At 40.6% G+C, this 21,051-nt stretch overlaps 1 protein-coding gene across 7 annotated transcripts in view; it reads right to left on the bottom strand.

Annotated features, from left to right (window-relative positions):
- The window catches only part of ltbp1 (latent transforming growth factor beta binding protein 1), a 135,958-nt gene extending 115,084 nt beyond the window's left edge, over positions 1-20,874 (bottom strand). For 3 of the 7 annotated variants that reach the window (XM_080287813.1, XM_026190474.2, XM_080287814.1), the window contains exons 1-2: positions 20,040-20,868; positions 10,742-10,812 (exon numbers count right to left, since the gene is read on the bottom strand). In XM_080287813.1, the coding sequence (XP_080143939.1) occupies positions 10,742-10,812; positions 20,040-20,383 (415 nt within the window). In that variant the 5' untranslated portion in view covers positions 20,384-20,868. Of the gene's footprint in view, positions 1-10,741; positions 10,813-20,039 lie in introns of all 7 variants that reach the window. The other 4 variants (XM_080287815.1, XM_080287816.1, XM_026190477.2 and 1 more) reach the window with 4 other exon arrangements.
- Between the last annotated feature and the right edge of the window lie 177 nt (positions 20,875-21,051).

The raw sequence follows: 21,051 nt of genomic DNA, 5'->3' as shown, positions 1-21,051 counted from the left end.
TTTGTGTGTGTGCGTGTGTGTGTGTGTGTCAGCAGCAGGAGAAATGACTCAGAAAGAGTCCCTCTTTTTCTCCCCATGGGCCCTGAGGGTGTGTCACCTCCTCACTAAGCTTGTTAGACTAATTGGCAGTTTTGAGGTTGGTGAAAATGATTAATGAAAGGAAACTAAATGATGGCTGAAAGACATCTCCTGCAACAAGGACAACATACACCCTGTGTGGTCATCCACGTGGCTCACGACAATGCTAATATACTGAGTGAGATCTGTACACATTTCCTCCTCACATGATGGATATGATGCAGTTTCACTGATGACATACAGTTTGAAGTCGCTTTTTTGGGAATACTTCGTTACACTTTCTACATTGTTCAGCCGTGCAACAGCAAGCACTCTTTTGCTTTCACCCTCACAAACCGTCTGAAAAGCTCCAATGCAAGTTAGTAATGCAAGTCCCCCCTTATGGTCACCCCTTGTGGAAGGATTTAAAATTGTCTTTCACAACACTGGACAGCCACACCCCAAACTTAATTAAATGCAAGACTTACTTTTAGCTGCAATGAACGAGACTGTTATTTTAAAATCAACAGATTGTTCTGTGATCAAGCTCTGATCATCTGTACATATACTGATTACTTCTACACTCTTATTTTAGCCCTAACACTAAAAAAGTTAAAGTTGAAAGATGTATCGTTTTAGGTTAAGCACAAACTTTAGCAGCACTGAAATGCACTAAATCCAGGATATCCACAATACATTTATACTCCAACAACCACAGCCCAAAGAAGTGTGGACTCCCTTTCACCATATAATATCAGTCGAGTTACACCCATCTTCTATAAAGTGATTACCTCACAGATTACATCATTGCTGTCCTTTCTCCCCTGAAGCTGAATTATGTTAGTATTTTGAAACAACCCCACAGTTAATTTTCCAGTTTGGGTGAAGCTTTTTGCTTTCTTTTCTGACTAGCATAAATAGTTTTCATTTCCCCCACCCCTCACTGGCCTGGAGCAAAGGCTGCCATCTGTTCTGCAAAGTTTTCTCTCTCGCTCTTTCTCTGAGGTCAGCTACATGAGAGCAGCGGTCTGTGACAAGAGTGACGGAATAAGTGATGGTAATTTACTCGTTAGCTGGGGACAGGAAATAGTCATGCTGATGTCCTCACCCTTTTGATCAAACCACGCTGGGCCTGGTGTTCAGAGAGCCCCTTCATATCCTCGCCGGGGTCTGTAAGAGTAGAAATTATTCGTTGTGTGTGCTGCTGTTTTCATGTTGTATGGTTTCAAGGTGAGAGGCAGAAACTGTGAGGCATAATGACTTTCTTTGTGTCTCTGCCTTGATGCAGGAACTACAAATTCCCAAGTGAAAAAAAAAATGCTGAGATTTTATGGGTAAGTGCTAGAGCCTGTTTAACCTTGTATGTGGCTGGGACAGATGTTCACTGAATTCAGAAGCAGGTAGCAGTGGAAAGATATGACATCGATATATGAGATATTGAATTCCACATTATCTGAGTCACTGCTGGCCCTCAAATTCAGATTAGCTCAGATAAGAGTGTCTGCTGAGAATCTATTGGCCTCTCTAATCCCTATCTTTCTGTTGGCCAACAATAACACTAAAGAATCCCTGTTATATTAACAATCCGAATAAGTTAGCGTAATGCACTAAATGCACTTTGGTTTGATGTAACACTAACAGAAAGCAATTCTAACCTACAGCTGTTTAGTGGGTGTTGATAGCCATGTTACCATGTGAACAAAGCCAGCTAGGGATCTCTGGGTACAAATGGTGGTTGTACCCTAATCGCTCAACATTGTGCTATACAGAATCCTGTCAGTACGAAAACACACAACCTTTTCTAGGAATCCCCTGCAGGTGTCTGTCTTAGAAGATACACTTGAGAACATAAGGATTCAGTGCAGTCAGATCAAAGTGCTACCACAATAAGTTTAAGTCTGTGTCATAAGACATTGGGCCATTATACAAACCTAAAAGTCAGGTGTGTATTGCAAATCAGCTATCTAGGCAGATCGCTCACACGAACTTAATGTGTAATGTGACATGTTCGAAAGACAGCCTTCAAAAATTTCCTGACATGATTCTTCTGAAAATGTTACAAATTCACACGTAAAAACAGCCTTGCTCATCAGGTCAGGTCAGTCATTTCTGGTAACAAAGGGTTTCGTTTTTGCTGAAACTGAAATCCTGCAGGTTCACAAACATAAATGGTTGTTTGGTCTGAAACAGGATAAACACAACGTGCTAGCTAATACTGTCAGATTAGCTACATCTTTGCTTACACATAGACTTGTCAAAAACACAAAGTAATTCTACATGCATGTTTCAAGAGCACCATATAATGAACATTCAACACAGAAGGAACAGTCACTTTACTTTTTCAAGCAGATGCAAGATCAATATGCTTCTTGGGAAAAGGCAAAGATATTCATAAAGCTAAGGAACAATTCATTAGCTCTTGGCTGACTTGTACTTGTAGGCTGCCCTCTGCTAGGTACAATTACCAATATATTAATATCAAAGTTTAGAAAATAGGGATCAGAGAATATGCCAAATGGCACATGAAATATTCCATAAGTTAAAACAGCACTCTTTCTGTTAAAAGCTAAAGTTATCCCATATGACAACCGAACCTTATCAGGGGACCAGTTCCTCCTACCCAGGATAGAGTTACCAGTGCCAACCCGTGGATCTTAAGGGAGAGCACCTGATTGCAAGGTCTTAGCCCAATGGAGGAGACATAAGCTTGCTCTCCTATAGGCCCATCACATGCACGGGGGGCCGGAAGAGGCTTTGGTTGCAAAGCATTTCAAGAGGCAGTCAAAGGTGGAGGTCCTGGTGGTGCATGAGGTCGAGAGACACTGATCAGATACAGTCAGGCTCACCTCAATGCACAGTTTGGAGTCTGGTGGAGAGAGGCTGGACTGTTCCAATCTGGAGTTGCCCTCGTTAAGAAGCAGGGGGCATGGGTGGGTATTTTTGTATACCCCAGTTCGCTGAGTGTATGTTTGGGTTTTTTCCAGTGGATGAAGCTGCTAGAGCAGTTAGCTGCTACTGCGATTGAAAGCAGAAATGGGAATAAAAAAATGACAAATTGAAAGCCCTTCCATCAGTGGGAAGAAGAAATCACCTGTGTGAAAAGACCTGAAAACACTCCTCATTTCCATGACTGTGGACTTGCCCACTGCAGTGGTGCTTGTGAGATACTCCTCAATAAATATAGGAAGAGTGAATAGAGGGTAATGGCTAAAATAGTTATTTATACATTTTAAATAAAAAAAACATTTTATCTTGATCTTTGTAAATATCTAATATGTCTTAATTGAAATAAAACACCACTTATTTTTTCTTACAGTGAACCCACAAGCGTTCTGTTAATGCATACTGATTGGGCCATTAAGTATTTATGAGAGGGAACACAACAGTTAATACCAAGATGCTGCTGCTACAAATTCTCTACTGCTACTTGCTTCATGCCTGAAATCAAAATGCAGTAAAGTGATGCTGTGACATTCCTAATAAAGTATTGTGTTGCAATCAGTCAATTAGAATTTATACTGCAATCAAGACCTACAATTCTTCTTAACTGTTTTCTCAACCCTTTCCATTAAAATAAAAACACAATGACAAATGAGGAAAATGTTCACCCCAAGATTTTGTTTTAACAGGGCCCCATTTATTCTGGACATCCGGACATGTTGCACTCTGTCTTAATAGGCAATAGAAACATGACAACAGATACATTTCATTTTAACCTGCTATCAGCATACTTTAACACAAAGTCAAGTACCCACTATTTACCCTCATGTCTGGCTGCTATCTTCCAGAAAGTAAACTAAGCAGTTCTAAAATTTTGCAAAGCTATTTTCTGAATGAGGTAATCGTAACATGTTTACTTCAAGCAGACTTGACAAAGCACTATTCTGCCCTGCAATTCAATAATCTGCAGACATTTGTTTTCATCCAGAGAGGAAGACTAATCGGAATGTCTCCTGATAATTCCGCCTGAATCAGATGATTCCTGTGTAGCAGAATCACATGTTGTCAGCCACGAATGCCAAAGAGACAAAGAGAAACACTGCTCTGCAGCAGTAACTAAATACCCAACATTCGTGTTTGTCCAATTTCTGTCACTTATTGGAAGCAAGGAAGAACACAAGGAACTGACTGATAATTATTGGGGTTACATGGTTGTTTGGTGGCTTCTTTAATGTATAGCATAATTTTTTTTTAAATTGAACTTTCTTGACTCTTACAGTTGCCTCAGTTGGATGGTGGAAGGATTTTCCACTAAAAAATAAAATTGAAGAACAAATTTCTTAGATTATCTGACTAATAAGTCATGGCATCTTCCCTTCCATTAATAACATCAACAGTGTCCCTAAAGAACAGAGTCTCTCAGTAAGAACAACAAAACAAGGAATCGTAGCTTCAGATATTATAATATATAATAATAATATTTTTAGTAGTAACATTGTTAGATAGCAAGCAAGCTAAGGTTAGCCAGCTTCCTGCCTACTAAGAAGGGACGGGGATCCAAACCTGAACGGTCTTTTTTATGGCTAGTATTAGCTAACACTAGTGTGCCTGCTAACACTGATAAATTCCAAGCACAGGAAATTACAATCTTGAGTAGATAACATCAGATAATATAACAAAACTCTTAGGGAAGATGTGACATGTCTGGGTTTCTAACACTACCATATGTCTGAGTGGGGTTTGTCAGACAAATTTGCCAGCAGATAGGAACTATGATAGTAATTTATGTTAGTATCAGTGTTGATTTTAACTGACAGTTAACCAAAACAAAGCTAACGTTACACTAGCTTTGTAAAGTAATACGCAATGGGGTTAGCTGTAGTTAACCACATAAACGTATCCAGCTTTGGTAGCTTTGTTGCATCCAAGTCTGTTTTGTTGAGTATACAGTGCACACTCAGGTGTACCTACAATGATCACCCTGTTTTTGTAAGACACCTGGCATACAGTAGTTATAGTTTTGCCAGATTAAAATGCACAGCAGTCTTCCATATGTCATCATTGATTTAACCAATGCTAACTTGCTCAAGGTAGGTGAGCAAACACAAACATCAAAAACAGAATGCTGACTTTCATTCAGCAAACAGCCAAAAGTGGTAATAGTAACACTTTTCTAAGCATTCACAGAGCTTCTTTGTCATGTCAACATGAAATAACTCCATTTACATGACATAAATAGTCCTGCTCAGAATATGAAAGGAGAGGAGAAGCCTCCAAATGAAAATTAAGCCATAATTTAAAAGAAAGGTGCGTAATACCTTCATACATTACAGGCTGTATTCAGCCACAGAGTAGTAAGCAGATCCAGAGGCGACACTTTAAATGTCACACGTATTACTGTGTGGTTGCTTTGGGGGTGGGAGGGCATTTGCATAATGTTTTCGCCCTGTCTGCCATATGAATGAGAATGTGAAGCTACGATCTAAAGAGCGACCCTCCTCTCTGAACCCAACCCTACTGGCCACAAATAAACTGTGGCTGTTGCACAAGGCATGCACAGCTATAAAAAATATTGATTCAGCTGGTGCAAACTATTTAAACCATGTATTTAATACATGGGAATTGTATTCCACAGTTGCTCCAAATCTAAAAGAAGGAAATGTATGCCTCACAGCCTATCTCAGTATAGAAACGGAGAAAAAATACAGCAAAACAAATCACTACTTACCAACTACAATATCCTGCACAGGCAGAAAAACATTAAAGTTTGCTTTGAGGTGGGAATTATCAATCCAAAGATAAACTATTGCTTTGTCAATTGCATCATAACTTCAGCATGTGATTATGAGACCTCCTATGAACAGATTACAGAGACTGCATACCAAACCACCAGAGGAATGTCCCCTATTGGTCATTGTGCTGTGGGTTTGCAGTGTTTCCTGTGCCTGTATAAACAAAAGCAGTCTCTCCACCCACATGCTGCAACTCTTCAAGTCCAAGCTGATATAAGCTGTTAAGCCCAACGCAGACACATCACTGGCAAGCAAACAAATCGTATCCTTTTGATGGGAATAAAAGCAGTAAAAAAAATTGAAAGACTGGTACTAAAGAGACGGTAACATCAACATCCCTCATCTTGGCCATACCCCTTTACCACCATGCAGTGCAGGGCAGCGAGTCGCCTGCTTCTTCTGGGTACAGTGCGAGTGGCTGTCTGGGCCTATTAATACAGTATTTTTGCAGTATTTCTTTTATACAAAACAGAAAAGCTGCCAGCTCAATGAGATACTAGGAGAAGAAGACCAAGAGGTCCTTAAAACCATCAAGGACTACAGATTTTATGGATATAAGATTGTTGTTGTTGTTTTTAATATCAACATCACAGCACACTGAACAAATAGAAATAATAACACTGTGACAGTTCCAAATGATTAGAATATATTTTCTAGTGCCTTTAAAAGGGATCCTGAACTGCTCCCATATCCCCTTCTATTCAGTCTCAGTGAGGTGGTAATCACAGAAGCTTTTTTTTCTGAAAAGACCTCAACAACCTGCCTGAGATAGGGACTCAAACATTCTGGGAAAAACAAATTTAAGTCTCTCGTAGCAATTACCTTTTTAATCTTATTTTTTCATCTTTATCCATCTCATAATCAAGTTAGGACTGCAATGAGTCCTCTTAGTTTTATTCAAGCTAAAGTCAACCTTCAAATTTTCCTTATAGTTACTTGAAATTTTAACTAATAAAAAAGCAATAACATGATTTTTAAAAACTCATCATTAATGTTTTGGCTATCACCAAAAACGATACTTTTTTCCCTCAAAGTAACTGTATCAAAAGAGGGGATCCATCCAACCATTCTCTTCTGCTTATCCTTTTCAGGGTCACGGGAGTGTGATGTGCTATTGTCAGAAGGTGTGCTGTGCCTCCCAGCACAGCCTCAAGAGCATCATAGAGCTGTTTTTAACCCATTACAAGGACTGTTATCTGCTCCTTTGTGCAAGAAGGAATGTCCTGTCCTTACAAATTGACTTCTAACAGGCAACTGGTGTGAATCCAATCAGAAACAGACTTCATGAGGATGTCCTGCAGCCCTCTTGTAGGCCCTGTGCTCCCTGCCCGGGACGGTAGAGCAAGACTGGCATTGGACATGAAACACCAGAGTTGGCAGGTCCACCACCCTGTGCTTTTTACAGATGAGAGCAGGCTCACCCTGAGCACATGTGTAAGATATGAAAAGGTGTGGAGAAAGTTATGCTGCCTGCAGCATCATTCAGCATGACTGGTTTTGGTGGTGGGTCAGTGACGCTCTGGGGAGGCATCTCCACTGAGAGCAACAAAGACCTCTACAGGCTAGTCAACGGCACCCTGACTGCCATTACATATTAAGATAAAATCCTGGGACCCAGGGTCAAACCTTACGCTAGTGCAGTAGGTCCTGGTTTCCTCCTGGTGTATGAAAATGCCTTGTCTCATGTGGCATGAGAATGCAGGCAGTTCCTGGAGGATTAAGGAAGTGATGCCATGGTCTGGTCCCATGCTCATCTTACGTAAATCCAACGGAAGATGTTTTGGGTGTCTTTGAATTCAGCCCTCTGTAGGTTGATCATTTTCATCAGACAATTTGTGTTTGGTATCCTTTCACTCCTTTCACATTACTTAGTCTGTATCAGTATAGATATCCAGCATGATTGCTTCCCCATTAAGATCTGATCTGTTTTTTATGTTTGTAACAGTGTTTGGGCACAAACAGCCCAAACACTGTGGATGGGTCTGGTTCAGTCATTTTTATTAGCAAAGGGGAAGCAGATGGATTTGGGTAGATCCACATCCACAATCAACAAAGGTTAGCATCAGTCTCTCTGGCACAGGCAACCAGGACGTGTTGCATCCAACTTGGGTTTGTTTTGTGTGGCAGCTGTGAAGTTAAATGCAGAAGTTTTCCAACAAGAGTCCACAAAACAATACAGACAATACAAAGTTCTCTTTACAGCAACTCTCTTCTACATTTACACCAGCATTTTGTCTCATTATAGTTAATCTCTCTGTGCTGTCAAGCGTCATTTGTACAGAACCCTCCACAATGTTTAGGACAAAGATGTAATTCTTGTGGCTTTGACTTTCAGCTTTAATTCAAGGGGTTTTAAAATATTTTTGCATGAACTGTTTAAGAATTACACCAATTTTTTATAAACAATCGCCCATTTTCATTGGTTCAAAATTAACAGCACAACTGACTAAGGAGCAGTTTCATGACAAACAAAGCAGGAATAATATTAGTTGATTCAAAGTGTTGTATTTTATAGCTGTTTTATAGCTTTTTACTGTACTTTTTAATGCAATTTAAAATAAAAGACTCAAAGAGATGTTAGTGAGAGATGTCATCATGAGGCTGAAAAACCCAAATAGACCTATAAGAGAGAGTAAAAACTTTAGAAGTGGCCAAGTCAACAATCTAGTGCATTGTGGAAAAAATGAATAAATGCATTGATTAGCTCAGCAACACCAAAAGGCCTGAAAGAAGACACACAGAAGACAGAAGTGCATGACGAACAATTATTTCCCTGGTTATAAAAAAAAAACAAAAAACTTTTAACCAAGTCAAGAAAGCTCATGAGGAGGCACGTGTACCGGAGTCTACGATCACGAGATGAGCAGAAATACAGAGGCTTACAACAAGGTGCAAACTACTGGTTACATCCAGAACTGAAAGGTCAGATTAGACTTCAACCGTAAAACATTTAAGAGCCGTCAGAGTTCTGTTAAAAAAAAAAAAAAAAAAAAAAAGTAGAACAAAACCAGGCGACTAGTGTTCATCAATGGTGTCCGTGTGTTGTAGACTTGAGGCACTAGCTGCAAAGTCAATTTAACCCTTTCTCACATTGCGGTCACTACAGTGGACAGCTATTCAAAGGCAGTTTTCTTGTCTTTGTGTCAGTGTTGATGGTATACTTGCAGATAAACCACTACATATGTCACTCCATACTCTGCCATCCGCTGGTCGTTTAATGTTACTATAGATGTATGACGTGTTTCATTGTAATTATTGTTATTTAACCCTTTCATGCATGAATTATGATAACCTCAATCAGGATTTTTTCTTAAGTATTTTATTAATCTTTTCATGCCTAAAGATTAATAAAAATACTTAAGAAAAAAAATCCTGATTGCGGTTGTCATAAATTCTCATCTCAGCATGTCACGTAAGGCCATTTGTCACATGCTGCCTACGTCTCACCATTAAGCACAACTGCTCTTTAAACATCTGGACCACAGCAATGCTGGCTGCTGATAGAAGAACTTTCCCATTTTAGAGGCCTAAAGATAGTTTTAGGTTGGTTGGTATTAGGAAGTTTGTGGGGAAATTGTGGCATTAGTCACAAGTTCATCAGCCAGGAGAGTGTGGTTTGCCTCCCACTTGGACCTTTGTGTTATGCTCTTGGTTTTGCTTTTTCCCCACTTATTGATTAGTTTCTATTTATTTATATATTTTTTATTTTGCTTTAACTTGCTTTTTAGTTTTAGGCACTAACAAATAGTAGTAGGCACTTAAAGGTCAGGGTTAAGAAAAGGGTTAGGGACCACAGCCCCCCACAACAGTAGCATTGCACTTTGAAAAATGACGAGTTGTCAAAGCTTCATAGGTAATCCACTGCTGCCAAAAGACACGTTGTCTGTTTTGTCAAAAAGCAGAAGCTTTGACAGTATGTCTTAAAGGAAGCCAGAGGCAAACACAGGGAGAGCCGTTCAACGGGACCACATGGCGATGCTCTACAGAGAAAACAACCTTCTTTCCCAACTACAACTGATGGGCACAACACTGGAGAAAAGCTGTTTACTTCCTGAATAGCAAGTGAGTTACCCAAATAAGAAAACAGCCTGAACAATGTTTCTGAGCCAAGAGACACAGTCCATTTCAAATCTGTTTCTCTTTCACTCTGACTCATGTTCTCCCCAGTTGGACGGTACAATAATAACCTCCTCATGACTCTGCAGACAGCAATTTAAAAATGTAAAACATCCAGACACTACGACTCATTCACGAGACGCATGTTCTCCTTGGGAAAAGAATTAAACGAGAAGCCGGCAGATAAAAGATGGAGAGGATTGCAGAGGAAAAACAATGCATGGATGGATGGAAACAATAATGGGAGCTGCTGCAACTGACTGCTAGCGATATGGGAAAAAATACAAGGCACACTGTTAACTGGGAGATCTTCCTCGCTACCACCAAGTACTTGCTCATCAGGCAGTGGTTTCGATTTCTTTCCTGGCCACGTTCCTCGACCACACAATTGTTTATACCATAAAAGCACCAAATGAGGGAATATCTTTTAGAATAATGGTATTATTTTACACCAGAGCTCCATTTAATCAAAGAATCCATGTCAAGATACCCTGAAGCTTTTCTGGTGACTTTTTCTAACACTGCAAACGGGTATATTTTCATAACTCTGAGTATACGTAGGAAAAACACACTTTATATTGTCTTTGCTTTAAAATGTTGCCCATCTGTAGTTCATCTACACAATGCCCATCTACACAATTACAGAACATCAGTTTTTGCTTTGTTAAGTATCCCATTTTTGTGAAAGAAAATGATTTTAGAACTTCTGCAGGAGCCGAACCAGAAGAAGAATGAGAGACAGTTGCAACACAGCATCTAGTGCTCTTACGTAGCCTGGAGTAGCAGTTTTAATGTAAAGGTGCTGTTGTGCTGAAAGGTGTTCAGTGCAAACTTACGCATCGTGCACCGCTGTGATCCCTGAGATTTACTCCAGCCGTGACAGCACTGCCCTCCACAGACATTCACCCTGCAAACACCAAACAAGAAAAGGCAGATAAAACAACTAGAACCATAGAAAGCCAGTTAACGTACATGCTGGCACATAACTTGATGCTATCCCAGCATCACCTCTTTTTCTACATTCTTGCACCTAAACACGTGTGTAATTTGGCAGTCTGGTTTCGTCTTCAAATTTCTTCAGCGTAGGTTTTAAATAAAGAAATGGAACATATTAATGTTTATTTGAATTTTTAACACCTAAAAGTTTGATCTTCATGCACATGTTCCATCATAGTTAGGCAGACGTTTTCCAGACTTGAATGCTCACAGAGGGCTTGAGATGTGGTTTGGCCTCGTGACATTAAGTATGACTGGAAAGGCAAGATTTGTCTGTAAAACAGTGTTTATTGTGGTAAGTTTGTTACACTTAAAAAGCGAACTTGAATCTTAAAGAGATTCACACAGACTTGGTTAAGTTAAACTGTAGGAGCTGGATCAGCTAGAGTTTCCAACAAACATCATCAACAAAGAGAGTGGTTAGGTGATGAAGTTAGTCTTAACCTCTTGAGGAGTTTGAGACACATGGCAGAAGCTTGTAAGACACGGGTCTGTTCAAAACAGGATCAAACTGCACTGAGCCATATATATTTGACAGCTGTAATTTCATACACAGATGAATTACTATTCACCCTTTGAGGTGCAAGCCTTGACTGACGATAAGTAATCCTTACCCTAAAGCTATTAGGGTTTTAAAGAAAAATAAAAAAGACATTTTAGGAAAAAAACTGCAATAATTTCATAGAAAAAAACTCAAGTTTTTTGTGTTTTATAACGTTTTAAATGTACGTGTCATAACTAATGCTGACTTTAAACTTATAGGAACTCAGAGATAGACAGGAGATAGACACCATATCTCTGTTCTATCATCACAGACGATATGACATAGCAGGACAATAAGATTGCACAAGCTAACTGCCATAGTAACAAATTGAGTGCATTAATTAACAATGATGTTTTCACTACCTTAACTGCTACTTTCAGATATTTGGACCAGACTACAGTAATTCTATGAACAGAAGAAATGAGGCCAACAAATGGCACAACTCTGATCTCTTTACTGTGAAGGAACATTTCCAAAGTCAGTCAGTCTTCTAGGCTGTTTACATCCCTCTCTCTGCTAACTAACTGCATACATCATCTTGCTGTAACTGACGACTATCCTGCAACTAGGAAATAATTTGTACTTCCTGACCTCGCTTTCTGTCATTTGTGGAAAATGTATTTGAACCTGTTGACATCAATGCAACAATTTGTTGGGAGAGAGTGAGATAGTGTGTTTGCTCAGGGATGACGTGGCAGAAAGGGCCCAAAAAATATCTGCACTGAGGTCACTCCAGTCTATGAGTGTGCAGTGTCGATCTTTGTTTTTTGTTTTTTTACTGAAAATCACGCAATTACGTCAATACCAATAAAACACCTGATGAGGTTTATTTGCTTGTTGTGTATTATGTGAAGGCGACATGTCTTTTTTTATTTTGCAAGTGTATTCATTAGTTTTCTCCTTTGCAATGGAGAGTCTTTTCCAGCTGACTGCGTTAGCAGTTCTGCGGGAATCCCAGAGGAGGCATGGAGGAGACGCTGGGATTTCAGAGCAAGAGCAGTTCCCGTGACAGTCATGGGGTAACTCTTCACTGATAACTCGTCTCTAGTATCCAGGGAAGAGATACCAGATGACATGGAGAGTGCAGCTTCAGTGCTGAAGGAAACTGTCAAGAAGGTGTTCGATATATCCTCTGGACAGAGAAAAGAGGATAAGAAGAGGTGGTAGTGGAATGAAGAAGTGTAGGAAAGTATCCAAATTAAATGATTAGGAAAAAAAGTGGGGAGATGAAGAAAGTAGACAAGAGAACTGGGAGGGTAGGTATATGCCAAAGAGAGAGTTTTAAAGACAGATGGAAAGATGAACATTTAAGGAATAGAGATAGTCAAGATAGATGAGTTAAATTACCCAGAGGTTAAAAGAGTGCAGGCAGGGTGGAGTGGGCCAAGACGAGTCTCAGCTGATTTTTGACATAAGGACAGCAGCAAAGGGGAACAGGAAGATTTACAAGATGGTAATGAGACCTGTTGTTATTAGAGGTGGGAATCACCATACATCCCACGATACGATATTATTGCAATTTTTAAAAATATTTTGCGATATTCAGATTCTGTACATAAAGGTAAACTTTATCAATATTCATTTTATCTAATATCAAAGTCTCACACTCAGTCTTTCTCTCATTTCAGTTTTATTGTTGACAAACTGAACGGTTTGTATTACAGTCTAGTCCAACTTAACTGAATGCAACCATCTGGCACAATTATAGCTATTCTGAACTATGCAATTTATGAAAACTATGCAGCCCCTTCAGCAACTGAAGAATTTGAAAGTAAATTAAAACAAAATATAATTTTACATTAAATAAAAAAGTTTTAAACTTAATTAAAATAAAACATGTCTTAAATTAAAATAAGTAAACTGTCATGTTTATTGCTGCCAAAAAACAAGTTAAACACATTTGGACAGTGTCAGGATTCTTGCTCAGAAAAAGGATCGACATGCTCTGAAGTCGGAGCACAAAAACCTTTGTTGTAACAAAATATCGATTTCTGCTGTCCCTGTATCGATACATTATTAGCAAACAAAATATCACGATGCTACACAGTATCGATTTTTTCCCCCACCCCTAGTTGTTATGTATGTTTTGGAGTTGGTGGCACTGACAAAACAACAGGAGGCCAAGCTGGAGGTGGTAGAGTTGAAGATGTTATGATTTCCTTTGTGAGTGAGTAGAAGCGACAGGATTAGATACAAGTACATCAGATGAACAGCTCAGGTTCAGCAAAGTTAAACAGGCAAGGTTAAGATGGTTTGGAATGAGGGGTATACTGGTTATACTGGACAAGAATTTTGAATATGGAAGTGCCAGGCAGGAGAAAAAAGGAAGATCTCAGAGGATGTAGTGGAGGAGGACATACAGAGGGCTGTGTGACACGGGGGTAGGATGAGATGGAGGTTTGTGATCTCTTATTCTTTTTTCACACTCTTTTCCCTCCTCTGGGGGAGACGTAGCCATCGAGGACAGCAGAGGGTTTTTAAGTTCAGCTGAAAAGTCCCGACCCATTCACACATACTGCCAGTGCTGTTTTGCCTTGCATCACATTGTCAGTGATTGCAGACTAATGTGTGTGAAAACTATAACCACTCTTTGCAGTAATTGACCCCAGAGAATGGGGGAGGGGTTTTCATGCGCTCTTAAGAAGCTCCAACATATGAGTCAGCTCTGAAAGAGCTCTGCTTAAGCATTAGTCTATTCTTCCCCATAATTTAGTCAAAAACAGTTTTCAAATCTATCAACACACACTCATGTATAGCACAGGAACAAGGCGTTCACCAGGAAAAGCATGCTGTAAATTATAACTGCAGGAACAGAAACACACTTACAGACTTATTTTGTAACCAAATCAGGTTATGGAGACACTTCGTACTTTGACACACACTTGCAGCCTTGTGTATTCTGGTAAAAATTCAGACTCTTTTCCTTTTGGTAGGGGTGACAGAAATTCACAGCTGAATTTTATTCACTGATTACACATCCCAACATTTTGCCAGGCCACAGAGTGAGCAGCTGAAGCCAGGCGGCGAGACCACACACAGACTGGTGGATTTGTGTTCCCGTACTGGTCGCTTTCCCTCTTTTCATTCTAACCAAAGATTCCTGAGGACACAACTAAACTACTCGACATGTTTAAGCCAACAAACAAACAGATTGAAATCAGCTCCTTCAGCCACTGGTCTGCAGTTTTAATGACTCACGCTTGGCTGGAAACACGCAAGCTTAACATTGTAGTTTACTCTGCATGTATTTGTGCAACGTTTTGTTGTTTAATTCACAGATCTGCTTTTCAAACTGTGGTTTGACTTTACTGATTACCTGAAGTTCAGTTCACACACCAAGCTGCTGGAATGCACGCAGAATGTGGTTTTGGCAGTGTCCTGTTAAAAGTCCTTCCCTGAAAGAGACACTGTACAGATGGCAGCACCTGTCCTAATGACCCCCAAACCATCAATACCACCATAGAAGATGGATATTTTACACTGATAGCAACTTCCAGTTACCTCTAATTTTCTGCCTGTTGTCTAAAGATCCTCCAGTGCTGATTTTCATTCTTGTCCTTTGCACATAAAGATTTCTTCAGTTTCTCTAAAAGACATGAAATCCCTAAATGCTTTTCAGTTTTATGTTGTTTGCACTTACAATCTTTCACAGAGTGGTGATCACAGATGGGCAGTAACGCGTTACTTGTAAAGCGTTACCGCGTTACTGTAATCCAATTACTTTTTTCAAGCAACGAGTAAAGTAAGGGATTACTATTGCAAAAACGGTAATTAGATTACCGTTACTTTCCCGTAGGAACGCTGCCTTACTGCGTTACTAAAACCGTGATTTTTTTGCGAGAATGTCTCACGACAGTGACGTAAGCGAGTGCGACGTTCGTGACAACAGCTGTGTGCAGATCAACAATGGATCACATATCGAGTGCGGGAGAGAGTATGAGCGTGCAGCGTTTAAAGCGTGGAAGTACTGACCTTACTTTGAGTTTGGTTCCATAAAAAGTGACAAAAACATTAGTGTCCGCTGTGCGTGGGAAGAAAACTTCTTTTTACAGCGAAAAAAAACCCTAAACTTCCAACAAGCACCGAGTGCGCAACGACGTAATGGGAAACTCACAGAGAAACTCGCGGATTCTTCCACTGACCGCTGCACACCTGCACCAGGGTAAACCTCCGCCTACCTACTCCTGCTTTACAGGTGAAAATAGAGCAACAGGACTGCTGAGTCTTTGATTTTATTTATTTTCTGCTGTGTTTTACTTGCATCTATTTGAAAGAGTGAGTGTAAACACACACAAAAATATATTTTATGTGCTGGAATGTGCAGAAAATAGGTTTAAATGTTAAACTAATTTCTTCCAGTCAGAGAATGTTGCTTATAATTAAATTTTTGCTTGATGCATAAAGTTAAAAGGTTAAAACTGATAAAACAAGTTAAAAAAAGAGACTTTTCCATTTGATTACATTTTGTATGATGGATTATGCAGAAAAAGTAGAATTGGGCTGAAAGATCTATCACTTTATCACCTCTTCAGGTTGTAAATCCTGTTTTTAAAAAGTAACTAAGTAATTAATTACTTTTGAAAATAAGTAATCAGTAAAGTAACAGGATTATTTTTGGGGGCGGTAATCAGTAATTAGTTACTGATTACTTTTTTCAAGTAACTTGACCAACACTGGTGGTGATACCCTTGCAAACTGTTTTCTGAAAGACTGGATGAATTGTCTTTTTACAGCCTGTAAAAACCTGCTGCTGGAAGGCTACTGCAGGGGCCCAGGCTTGAATTTGCCCTGGGCTTCCCGTGTGTTGTTTCCCTTGCACTCCCTCCCTGCTTTCCCGTCTGTTCTACTGTCCTGTCCAAAATAAAGCCATGTTTAGTGCAACCTGTTGCTAGCTTCAACGTCAAAAGAGGGACATTTGTTTCTTTCACCACTGTGGATCCTGTCACTCTCACCAAGTGACAGCCGGGACAGACTCCAACCCCCTGCTACCCTGTACTGGATGGATGTTCTTACAGGTTAATTTGTCACTCATTTTGTGTGTTGTAGTAAAAAATGTTAAGATTTGGTACTACACTCTAGAGATCAATTTCATTTCAATTCAAATCAGTTCAATGTTATTTATATAACAGCAAATCACAATAACAGTGGCCTCAAAGTGCTTTCTAAGGTCAAGACCCTACAATATCCTGGTACTCGGTGAATAACAAGAACACTGTCCTTTGGAAAATAAGATACAGACCACATCCAGGTCCCATTTAGATGGCACTACTTAAAAATCCCCACACAGAAATGGGCAGGGTCTACATAAATGTATGAACATTTTGTTGTTCATGCTAAATCAGCCCCAGGAGTCAAGCATTAAAAGGCCATCAGTCATGGTACAGACTAATTAGACCCAGTCCACAAAGACCCACAGTTTTATCCGGACAAAGAATGACAACAATATGAGGTATTATGAGAAGCACATCCAAGGGCACAACTCCCCTTGCTCACTAGCAAAGTCCAATCAGAACAGATGTTGGCAGACATGAATACAGCACGGAAAGTGAGCGCTCAGGTTTCACTGACAGTAATCTTAGAAGCACCTGGGTATAAAATCAAGAATGGATGATGAGAACGCTCCAACATGGAGAAGAAGCCTGGAAGCCAGAATCACGAGATTCTGATGAGACTCAAAATGAGAGACGGGTCCTGAATGAATAAGAGGCACAACAAGTTGTACAAAAAGGCAGACCCAACTAGAACTGAAACTGAGCAACACTGGAAGAATATCTGTGAGAAAGGCATTACACACGACCAACACAAAGTGCTTGGTGGACCTAGGAGCAGACCACAGCAACCTCCCAGAACAAGAAGTGGTCAACATCACAATAGCAGACATCCGACAAAGAGACTCCAGATCAACACCAGGGCACAGCTCAGAAGGGCAATGGGAGTAATTGCAGTGTGTCAAAGCACCAGTAATTGGTTGATAGAGCAATACAGAAGAACTTTAACACCTGATTTGAATTGGCTCCAAGAAACCCTACGACTCAACGCCCTGCTCGTGGATCCTGGAGAGCTTGTGTTAAAAACATTCATCAGGTGTTCAGTGGAACTGTGGAAAACAACACTGATTCCAAGGCACACAAGTCACCATCAAGCTTGGAATATACACACTTGATGGTGACTTGATGGCCCACTGCTGTTCTGCATAGAACTAAGCCAGCTCATCACTAAGAGTGGATACAGAGGTAGGCATCATGTAGTGGCCATCAGCCACCTCCTGTACCTATAGGTACCTGTATAGGTATCCCCTTAGAAGGACTGTTTACTAGAGAGCCACCAAGTGTATTTCTTTTAACCAAATCCAATTTCCAATTTTTTGCTGACTGTGTGAATAGTGATTTTTGTAGATTCTGAGTTTTTCTCTAAGAACTCTAATTGACGGCATATACAAACAAAAAACAACTTTTCATTAATATGAAATATAATTGTCATTAAAAAAATATTCAACTTTACATTTTATTTCTCCTAAACAGCAGAAGGTCACAGGATCTTCCCTCACTAATAAAAAACTGAAAATCTATTTCTCTGGTACTGGGAGGAGCTACAAATAGTTACCTGTGAAGGTGACTGTACATCCACTATGAGCTCATATAGTTAACCTTACAAAACAATACCAGGAACAACAGATTTATATCACAAAACAAATGTCCATTACTTACATCAGGACCTTTTCTCTTTTTCACTGGTCTCCAAAAATTTCTGAATAACTGCTTTGATTTTTTGCTCATAATAAGACTGCTAGCTTGTGGCTTCTGGCCTTCATGGTTAGCAGATCTCAAACCCACTGAAACCTCATGGAGGCTGTAGCAGGTCACCTATGAATGTACAAGTTGTGAAAAGCACTTTGAATGTTCATATAGAGTAGAAAAGTGCTTTATAAGAACGAGTTCATTTACCGTTTTCAAATAGTAATTAAGAAATTGCCTCTATGTCTCTACCACCATCAAAACATCACATGAAGGAAAAGACTTGTAAGAGAAACTTGGAGTGTCAATACTAAGATACAGCAAATGGACTGGTTCTCATACAGTATTGGGCTTTTCTAGTCTACCTGAGCACTCACTTTACTACATGCCTTAGTCACACATTCACTTCTTTCTATGCTTAAATGCTTTCTATCTAACATTTACACTCCAGTGGATGTATCAGAAAGCAACGGATATTTGGCCTGCAGAGCAGCCTGGGATCAAACCACCAACCTGCTCTACCTCCTCAGCTACAGCCACCCCAAGTAGCATTGAATCTGCTCTTGCAGCACATGCTCAACGCCATACAAACATGTATGTTCATTGTACCTTTAGTTGTGTCAGTTTTATACTGAAAAACAATTACTACAAAATTGCTTTGTGATTCTGTTGGAATACTGCATCATTAGTGCAGGCAGGCCGAGAAGTCAAACTCAGCCACAATCTCAGATCTCTATGCGAGTCCACATTCAGTGTTTGCTCAGCTGATACCCTTCTACAACTGGTAAATCTCATAGTGCATGCTATTTAGGCAGCTTTAGCCTGGCCATAGTTGCTTTGAATGTGCAAGCCACTTTCCAACCCCCTCTTCCATTTCCTGCTGGTTCAGACATAATCAGTGTCATCACTGTTGTAAGTGGTGCCTGCTCTGTTCTGTGCTAATGCTCTTCTCCTTGGATGCAATCCAGATATTCAGCTGTAATAGCAGGCAAGTCAATGAAGAGTGCCATACCACCAAATACAAATTACTGTGGATAAATACTGTCCTACAACTTACCTGAAATTCATTTAAACTGATCGTGACCTATTAAACAGTTAATACAAATGAGTAGGTCTAGTGTAGCTAAGACAACTCTTGTTCTTATTTAGTATTGTTATTCAATAACAACCTTTACAACCTTGATTAAAGAGTCACAAAGAAATTATATGAGGTCGCTGCCAATAAGAATGATGAGAAAGTGCAACTTGTCTGCTGTTGCGGGTAAAGCAAACTAACAGGACCAGGGTCAGTCAACTTCACCCTGAAGAGGAGAGGCCTAACAAGGCATGACTGGAAGAAACACACCTGTGTGGATATTCCAAGAGGATACTAAGCCTTTGCAACAACGCAGGCCTACACTTAGAGTAACAAAGTGCAGCACGGATTCAGTCACATTCTAACTCTGGAAATAGTCTCAGTTACTGTTATCTGTCTGAAGAGTCGTGTGTTAGCCAGCTAATTTTATTGGGCAATCATCACTGGCCTACTTGGTCCATTAGGCGGGTTAGACGATGTTTGACCTGCGCATTAAGAGAGCAACCAAACTCAAATACACACTGTCAGCTCCTGATAGCGTCAAACAAAAGTCAGCACCTGATGATTGCGGTGTGCTCCTGTGCGCAGGAGAGAGCCGCTTCATGCACAATTGCACAATAAAGTTATGCATACCACTCAGATAGCGCTGTAATATAACCTATAGGTGTCTCGATTTTCTGCTTTTCTAAACTATTTGCTTTAACATAAAAGTTTACAAAAAGTCATGAAATCCATTCCCCGCTAGCAAACCCTGTTTCCCTCTTGACACGGTGCCAGTCTCTTACCCGGACAGCTTCAGGAGCTGCTTCTGGCTCTGTTCCTGCCGGACTGCCGGCTGCTGCGGGGCTGACGCCGCTTGCTTCCCCATCCTGCGGCTCCGGACCTGGCCGCCAAAGTTGGCTGTGAGCTCCACATTATACGTGTGCGGTTGCCCCGACAGGCCGTGAAGACTCGAGATGGAGCTGACTCGCACCCCGCCGTTGGCTCCGGCCGTCCCGGGCCCCGGCCCGGGCTGCAGTACGTACAGCCTCCTGAAGCCGCTCTGGCTCTGCTGCCGCTCCGGTGACACACAAAGCGTGAAGAGAAACATCCCAAAGGAAAGGAAAAACCCCAAATATATCCGAGCCATATCCACACACAATGAAGAAGTAAAGATAAAAGTTTGCAAGGGGGGAAAAGGGTCCAGATTCTGTTCTGTAAAAAAAACCTCCTCACTTCTTACGAGTAAGAAAAACGTGTGTATTCCTCAACATATTCTTGTAGATACGGAATTCCAACCATCAGAATGAGCTAACTTAGCCCTGACAAATTAAAGAGAAATTGTAACGTTGCAGTGTTCCTCGGCTGTAGACGAGCCCGTCGCCCTCCTCTGTCTGCCTGTAGCGCCGAGGCTGTGCGGGCTGCAGCGGGTTTCTCTCAGCCTGTTTGACTTGAGCCAGGAGAGCCCGAGAACTCCAAAAAGTTCCTCCGTTGGAGGTGAACGGTGTCAGCAGCGCGAGCAGCCTGCCTCCAGACGTGACGTCAGGAGGGGGGGAGTCTACACGCCAACCCCGAGAACGTTTGCTTCGAGTTTCTCGGGCCCAAGTTTGTCAGGGGACTCAAACCGAAGCCCCCACCCACACAGACTCACTGACTGACCCACCTCAACACCCACACACATTCTCCAGTTAGGCCTCTCTAAGAACATAATGACTTCCAGTTTAAATGACTAAACTCTAAAATAAATAAGCAGACTGTGTTCAACAAATATTACACATGTTAACTGAGTCATCTCTCAGCAGGTGGCACTGATGGAGA

The sequence above is a fragment of the Astatotilapia calliptera genome, chromosome 13 (assembly GCF_964374335.1).
Source record: "Astatotilapia calliptera chromosome 13, fAstCal68.1, whole genome shotgun sequence".
NCBI classification, from domain to species: domain Eukaryota; kingdom Metazoa; phylum Chordata; class Actinopteri; order Cichliformes; family Cichlidae; genus Astatotilapia; species Astatotilapia calliptera.
This window is presented reverse-complemented; position numbering and strand designations above follow the sequence as displayed.